General features: G+C 43.4%; 1 protein-coding gene across 2 annotated transcripts in view; it reads right to left on the bottom strand.

Moving 5' to 3' along the window:
- TGFB2 (transforming growth factor, beta 2) overlaps window positions 1–5650 on the bottom strand; it is a 138281-nt gene extending 132631 nt beyond the window's left edge. The window contains exon 1 of one of the 2 annotated variants that reach the window (XM_006869696.1): window positions 5140–5650. In XM_006869696.1, the coding sequence (XP_006869758.1) occupies window positions 5140–5485 (346 nt within the window). In that variant the 5' untranslated portion in view covers window positions 5486–5650. The remainder of the gene's footprint in view (window positions 1–5139) is intronic. The other variant, XM_006869695.1, reaches the window with a different exon arrangement.
- Window positions 5651–8465: the final 2815 nt, after the last annotated feature.

Genomic DNA, 8465 nt, shown 5'->3' with positions numbered 1-8465 from the left:
GGAACAGCTGGTAGTTTCGAACTGCTCACTGTGAGATTAACAGCCCGATTGGTAACCGCTACGCTACCAGAGCACCGTATTACTGAATATTTGTATTAAAAAAAAAAAAAGGGGGGGGGGAGGAGGGGTGCTGTTGGGGTGAGAGGAATCTGACCTTGTGGCCACCTCATAATTGGCCTGCACATCCATCCAATGGCCAGTCTCCGCACGTGACTCCTCCACTGTATTTCCTTCTACAAATGCAGCCGTAAATGTGTTGTAATCTCTGGGCAAAGGCCTAGAAGTCAGTGACCTCCTTGGTTCTAACCCAGATTTGATGTGGGTTCAACAGTGAGTCATTAGTCCTTTTTTCACATCTCCTTTTCCTCTAGGAAATATGATCTGTCATTCTTTAATATCTTTATATAAAAGAAGCTGTGACTAGATTCCATCAGCATGTTTTTGCCAAGGAGTTGTAAATCGAAAGATGCAGGTCCTTGAGTAGACCACAGGGGTCGCTGTGGAGACACTGAAGGCTCCTCATCCCCTCTGGGAGGCCAAGTGGTCACCACCTGCCTCTGCCGCTTAGCAAAGTCCAGCCTCCATCAGGTCAGCTCTCCTCTGGAGAGACGGGAGGCAGGCTGGCTTCCCTTGGAAACAAAGACTGCCCAACTGCTTCAGTTATAAACAGAGCATTTCCTTGAGGGTTGTTTTTAGTCTTTGAAAAGTCAAAGAAAGAAAAAGAGAGGAAATCCTGAAGGAGGAGAATGTGGTCTAACTTAAATGTAACCACAATTAGGCACCAGTGTTAGTGCAAGTAATGATGCAATAAGAATGGGGTGAACCAGAGAGACGTCTGTTGTGTATTAATAGTCAATTCTATCGGTTTGTCCCTGGAGATCTCTCTCTCTCTCTCTCTCTCTCTCTCTCTCTCTCTCTCACACACACACACACACAAACACAAAGAATCTTGAAAAGTAAAATTGCTGAGCATAAAACAAAAATGATACTTATGTCTCAGCAATTGCTAATATTTTCCTTCATTGAGCAATTGGTCAATAGACCAGCAATTTATATATAGGAAGACCCATGAGCAGAAGGCTAAGATACATTCCTCAAAACCATAGTGTTACTGGGACGTATTCTACATTTCACAATTTCACTTGGAAAATTACAATGGAAATAAAAAAAAGAGATTGCTTGGTATTAAATGTTTGACATTCGTGTGAAACAATTACAAAGGAAAACTCATTGTGCTTTGGGAGGGGGGGCTGTATATTTTAGTTTATTTCATTTGATATGACAGAATAAACTAGCATGATTATTTATTTTCTTCGGTTGCCTAGCTTGGAGATTCCACTCTTCATTAACTGCTTATTTTCCTTGCAGTGAAAATTCAAGACTTTTTTTTTTTCTCTCTTTTCCTTGTTCTGACTAACTTCAGACTGGTTACTGACTGAAGGTACTAGTGGGTGGGCAATAACAGTAGTTGGGCTAAATGAATGGGAAATTTTGATGCCTCCAATTTATGTGCTTTTAGGTCACAAAAATGAAGACTACATCATACAAAAAGGTCTAATTCTGTATCCTCCTGTTCAATGCTCTTATTTTAATTGTCCTTTGATCATAAATGCATTTTTGAGTTACTGTTTTTAAAATGGCACTATGAACAGAACTCAATAACCCAAAATAAACCAGCAAGACTTCTTGGTGTGGGTACTACTGACATTTTGGGCCAGAGAATTCTTTGGGTTTTTGTTTAGTTTGGTTTTTGTTGGGGGCTGGGGGGAGAGGCTTGCCAATGTCCTATGTGCAGTATAGGATAGTTAACAGCATCCCTGGCTTCTACTCACTAAATGCCAGTAGCAACAATCAACCCCAAATCATGACAACAAAAATGTCTCCTGATATTGCAAAATGCCTTCCCCAAGGGGGTGGGAGGGCAAAATAAAAAGAAAAGGAAAATCTTATCTCTTTCTTCCTTTTGATGATTGCCCAAGCCACTACAGATTTTAATTGTCAAATTATTTGGATTCTTAACTATCGTCAGTGTAATCACTCTTTCTAAATTTCTGAAGCCTTAAGCTTTTGAATTAGATGTGCCTTGAACTTCAAGTGAGTTGTCAAAAGGACTAGGAGTCCACTAATTCCCACTGGGCAAACCATCGGTAAACCTTAGCATAACTCCACTTTGAGCCTTAAACTAACAGCACGTGAAAAGATCAATATGAATAAATTCAAAACTAATCAGACCCCTTCTTTAAATGTTGACACAGTATTATTTATATCCTATAAATACCTTCTTGACTAAAATCCATCCCAGGAGATTGGCACCTGGCCAGTTCTATTCATATTTACTGTATTTATATAGCACACTTGGCCAAGGATAATATTTAAGACAAAATATGCCTTAGGGCATATACAATATCGCTTATATTTTTACTTTTAAATCTCCACATTGCTAAAAATATTCAGTCTGAACTTTATAAAATGTCCTACAAAGGGCTATCAGCAATCTGTAATGATATATAGCTCATTGAATATAATTAGAGCATATTTGTAATACTTGAGCTGAAGTCATTCCCTGAATGCTAATAACTTGGTGGTAAAAAAATGAACCAGTGATCTTTCCCATGCCTTCAACTCTAGGGCTTATGACCCTCGGCGAATTCAATGCAAGAAATGGCAGGCACACTCCATCCTCACAGCCACTTCAGTAACGTTGGAGTTAAAAGTTAGGCAGCAAAGCCCTGAAGAGGGAGAGTTGGTCCATAAGTCAGTGCTGTACTTTCAATTTGCTCTTTAAAAATATGGTGGAGTGATTTCTTCGTTTCTTCCTATTTTTGGAAGGGTTTGCTATATTCCAGTATAACTAGAAAGTGCTGGAAAATCAGTTAACCTACTTTTTATAAAATTATCCACAGCCCTTGCTCAGTAGAATCAAATCTGCTATTAATATGGCTTTCTGTTCCTTAACTTCCAATGCACACTGTAAGAAGTCCATATTCTTTGTATCTAAATTGACAGTATATTTTTTTTATATTGGGTTTAGAGCATTTTGCTGTTTTGCTTTGTTTTTTTAATTTATTTGGGGGTTTGGGTTGGAATTAGAAGAGAATGTACACACTGATCTTAGACGCCATCCTCAACAATCCTGTTAAAAATCTAAGAATTTTTCCAGTTGGGTAATGACATTGACCCTGAGGTTAGATCATCTTGATTCTTTGGATTGAAGTGTACTTGAGAGAACAAAGAATTAATACCCTCTTTGGTAACTGGCTCTATCCACACCTTTAAACTGATGAGGTCAGGCCTCCTCTCTGAGTTATAAAAGCACCGGCAGTTCAGAGCTTTTGCCAGTAGATATTAAAGGGATGAGTTGTTCAGGTTCCACATAACATCTTTGCCTGTCTGCCCAAACAGCAGCAGAACTGATGCACGTGCTGGAGAAAGCAGACTGACTCAACTCCTTGCTCTGTCTCAATGGTTTTGGACTAATTACAATGAACTTTCTTTCCTAGTATCTCCTTGGCTCCATCCCAGGCAGAATGCCTTACTTCCCAAGGGAGAAGAACCAGGGAGGAGTGTATTACCACCGCTATTTTGGATAGTGCCATAATTACAATGATAAAATCATCCTGCTTGCCAGCATATCCTCTGTGTGCTCTGCTATTGAACAACAAGAGAAGCTGCAGCAAGAAAGTGGCCATGAAAACTAGGGTTTAGACACATCGGCTGACATCCTGAGACCATCAAGTACAAGACATGACAAGTCACAGAGTTACAACTTGTCAAACTAAAAATAAATATTAAAAAAAGAAAACCACTACCCTGCAATTAGAACTTCTAGGATAAAGTTACCAAGATGGTTTTATTATCTATTTAGGCAAGACACACAGACTTTGCAAATGCAGCCAACAAGTATATAGGGCATGGGAAGGGGAGGAGAGAAATGGTAACCAATGAAAAGCTTAGGGCTTGGGATGTGGAATACACAAATGTTGAAGCTAGTGTGTGTGTTTCCTCTTTTTTTTCTTCAACTACTTGGTATTTAATCCTCACTGGTATTACTAAATGCTTTTTTTTTTTTTTTAGGAAGAATTTTGTGATAATTCTAAACTCACTAACTTCTTCCCTTCTCCCCCAAAGAAGCCCACAATAAATCATTTCACTCCGATTGCTACTGTATGCAGCTGGTTTTGAGGACACTGTCCTAAGAGAAGCCAGTAAAAGCGCTACAGTATTCTACTCTGCGATTTAGGAATGCTTCCAGCCAGGGGAAGGGCAGGGAGCACAGGGCTCAAGATTGAAAAAGATAAACGATAAACCGTAAGGAAAATTACTTGCTAAACTATAAACAAAACGGTACTGTCAAAGGCGAGCTTAAGAACATAGGGTAAAACAAAACAAAATAAACAGCAAAGCACCTTTTTAACACCGGCACAAAAGAAGTTGTCCTTTTTACCAGCTCCAGGTGAAGGGGAAGTGGGAAATGGTTTTAAGAGTTTGCCTAAGGGAAATCTGCCCGTGGCAATAGATGAACCAAAGATTCAGAGCTTCAAGGTGGGTTTTCCCAAGGGGTCTCCTAAACCCAGTTTTGTCTTGGCGATTTTGACATTTTTAGGAAAGTTTTGGACAATATGAAAGATTTGAGGGTTCCAATTCAGGAGGGTGGGAATCCGCAGAGAAAGGGGGCGCCTTCCCGAGAGGCTAGAACCGCTTTTTTTTTTTTTTTTTTTTTAACCCTTTGTGCACCCTTTCAGCGGGCTCCACGCCAGCTTGCGCAAAGAAAACAAACCTACCAAGATTTCCCAGTTTGACTCTGCCCCAGGGAGAGCCTGAGTTTGACGGAAGAGTGCTGACGCCTCGCTGGTGGCCGAGTCAAGAATATCAGGGAAGAGAAAAAACGAGAATAAAACCTTATAACGAAGGCGTTGGTGGTTAGAGAGGATGAAGAAAAAGTGGAAAGTTAAGGTTTTGAAGACCATAGTCCTCTAGCGCCCAAACTGGAAAGGAGGTGGGTGGGAAGACGGGCGAGAGACGAGGGAAAGCGCAAGCCGGGGACCGGGAGAGGGAAGGGCGATCCCCGGAGTGGCCACGACTTTGACAGCTTCGGGCAGCACCAAACCTCGGGGAATGGAAGAGAAAAACAGAACTTACTTTCCGAGGGGAAGAAGGGCGGCATGTCGATTTTGTAAACTTCCTTGGCATAGTACTCCTCGTCGCTCCTCTCGCGCTCGCAGGCGGCAGCTCGCCGGCTTGCTTTCTCCTGGAGCAAGTCCCTGGTGCTGTTGTAGATGGAAATCACCTCCGGGGGCACTTGGTCGGGCTCTGGGTAGTCTTCTGGGGGACTGGTGAGCTTCAGCTTGCTCAGGATCTGCCCGCGGATTGCCTCGATTCTCTTGCGCATGAACTGGTCCATATCCAACGTGCTGCAGGTAGACAGGCTAAGCGCAACGGTGACCAGATGCAGGATCAGAAAAGCGCTCAGCACACAGCAGTGCATTTTTTTTTAAGGTGGTAAAAGTTAAAAAAGAAAAAAAAAATTAAAGAAATAAAAAAGGAGAACGAAACCAACAATTCTCAAAATATAGATTAGGTAGAGATTTTTTTTTTTTTTTAATGCGACACTCTTGCGAGCCAATCCCCAGTAGAAAATATTTCTTGCTTGAATTCCTTAAAAAAGAAAATGCAAATAGTTCTCAGCGTGGAAATACTAGTACGGGATGGGCAGGGGGAACTCTTGACTTTGGGAAGTAAGAAAAAAATTCTTGGAACGACGAGATGGGAGGGAAAAAAAAAAAAGGAAGAAGAGGGACTATTAAGCAGAAATAAATTTAACAGGAGGAAACGGAGTTTAGTGTGTCAGTCTCGGCTGCGGAGTGGTGAATCTGAACTCCGCTCCTCCGGCCAAAAGGGAAGAGATGAAAAGGTCCCCGGGCTGGCAGCTGGCGAACTGACGGAAGGGGCGCCGGCGGAGTTGAGATGGGGGCCGCTGATGCTGGCCGGGGCTGTAATTTATATATTTAAAGAAGGAGCGGTTCGGCAGGGCCTTCCACTGCGGCGCTGTGAGCAGGATCAGCAGCAGCAGCTCCCGAGTGGAGGAGCGCACGTGTGTATGCGTGTGTGTGTGTGTGTGTGTGTGTGTGTGTGCGTGTGCGTGTGTGTGTGCGTGTGCGCGCGCTGGGGACGAGCCTGGCGCGGCGCTGGGAGGCGGGTGCGCTTCGCGCAGCGCTCTGGACTCGGTCGGGTCCTCCAGGGACCGCGGAGGCTGCAAAGGCCGCGAGGATCCTGCTCCGGGAGCCGCGTTGTGGCCTGCACCCCGACCGGCGCGCACCGACCCGCCCGGCTGCTTCTCTTTGCTGCCGCCGCCGCTTGCAAACACGTCCAGACTCCAGATCCCTCCTTCTCCTGCTCCTCCTTCTCCTCCTCTCGCTCCAAACGCCAACCCAGCTACAGACGACTGGCCGCCGCTGCAGTTGCTTTCACCCCCTGCGGACCGCAGCTGCAACCCTGGGACGCGCTGCCCGAAAGTTTATTTCCTAAGGGATTGTGTAGGGGTTCCCTTGGACGACTGTCCTTTCCCAACCTCTCCTGGCCTCTCCCCTACTTGGACCTTCTCGCTCAGGGTAGATAGACACTTGCCACCCTTCTGAAATAAAGTCGCTTTTTTCTGCAACCAGACATCCCCTTACTTTGTCCCGAATAACTCCCTAGACGGTTCCGTTACGCTATTTTCTCTATCCTTTTCTCCCTGCTTTTCTTCACTTGGCGCTTTCTTCCGCTCTCTCTTTTCTCTCTCCTTGGGAGCTTCTGGAGGCCCGCTCGAAGCGAACCCTCCGCTGCCAGCAGATAACATCACGCTCTTGCTGGGGAGGAGAGATTTATAAATTCTCTCCGAACCACGTGTTTGCCTTCAACAAAGTGACGTGCTAGGATTACAGTCAGAAGTCTTCTCTTACTTTGACCACGAGCTCTCTCCGCACCGTTGAGGGGGTGTGGAAATGTGGACTGATGTGGGGAAGGGAGGGAGGAGGTGGAGTGTGCGCCCTGACAACAGTGATTTACGGTATTTACTTTATATAGTCATTTTGTACCAGCTTGTTGAAGGACAACTATCAAGCCTCCCGTTTTCACTGAGTGTGGCTTTCTCATTGCCTCCCTAGTGGAATCACTTGTTCTAGAATGGAAGTCTTCACTATTGTATGTACACACACGCACAAACACACACATATGCCAGAGAGCATGTACAGTCTACTTTGCACCAAGTTGGTCTGGAAGATATCCTACCAACATAAAACTTACATTGTTGTTGTTAAGTGCCATCAAGTTGGTTCGGAGTCATAGCAACTCTGTATAGGATTATCGAGGAGCTGCCGGTGGGTTTGAACTGCCGACCTTGTGGTTCACCGCCCAGTACTGATCCTACAGAACCGCACCAGTTCTACTTTTACAATCTTATTTTCTGAGATTCCATAACCTGTCACTAACCTTAATCTAAGGGTTTATTTTATTATTTGGTTGCAATCTAGTCTTAATGTGACTGTGAACTGCTGGAAAATAACTCCCATCTTTTACCTAGAGAATTAGGTATATTTGCTTGTTTTACTATTTAAATGATTAGCTTCTATAATTTGTTGCCTAAACCACTTCTTGGTAAGACTAGACCTTATCAACCAACTTCATTCTTTCCTAGCATACAAGCAGAAAACTGGAATTTTAAGTGTTTGATATCTACTTTGTTATATACTATGCATAACTTTTCTATTTCCACCTACCCAGATTAGATGAGAAGAATTCTACCACTGTTTTATTTTCCTTTTACTTAGTCATTTTCATGTCCACTTGACACTATGACCACATTGATTAGTATGATTTAAATTGGAAACGCTGTTTTCCCACAAAACTCAAAGCCTCTATATTATTATTCCTAGTTCAGATATTACTTTTATTACTAAATTCAATAGGAACTTTATAGTTTCTGGATTGTACACTTTTGATGTATATTTATGATTAGTAAGTAGAACTGCTGGAACAATAGTAACAATGTTATGTGTGCCCTTGAGTTGATTTGACACATAGCAACCCTATGTTGTTGTTGTTGTTAGGTGCCATAGAGTCAGTACCAACCCATAGCAACCTTATGCATAGCAGAACGAAACACTGCCCAATCCTGGGCCAACCTCACTACTGTTGCCACGCTTGAGTCCATCGATGCTGCCACTTGGCCAATCTGTCTCACTGGGGGTCTTCCTCTTTTTCTCTTACCTCCACCTTACCAAGCATGATATCCTTCTCCAGTGACTGGTCCCTCCTGACAATATGTCTGAAGTATGATAGATGAAGTTTGGCCATCTTGGCCTCCAAGGAGCACTCTGGCTGCACTTCTTCCAAAATGGACCTATGGTTCTTTTGACAGCCCATGGCACTTTCAATATTCTCCTCCAACACCATTAACTCAAAAGCATCAATTTTTCTACGCTCTT

The sequence above is a fragment of the Chrysochloris asiatica genome, unplaced genomic scaffold (assembly GCF_000296735.1).
Source record: "Chrysochloris asiatica unplaced genomic scaffold, ChrAsi1.0 scaffold00133, whole genome shotgun sequence".
Classification (NCBI taxonomy): domain Eukaryota; kingdom Metazoa; phylum Chordata; class Mammalia; order Afrosoricida; family Chrysochloridae; genus Chrysochloris; species Chrysochloris asiatica.
This window is presented reverse-complemented; position numbering and strand designations above follow the sequence as displayed.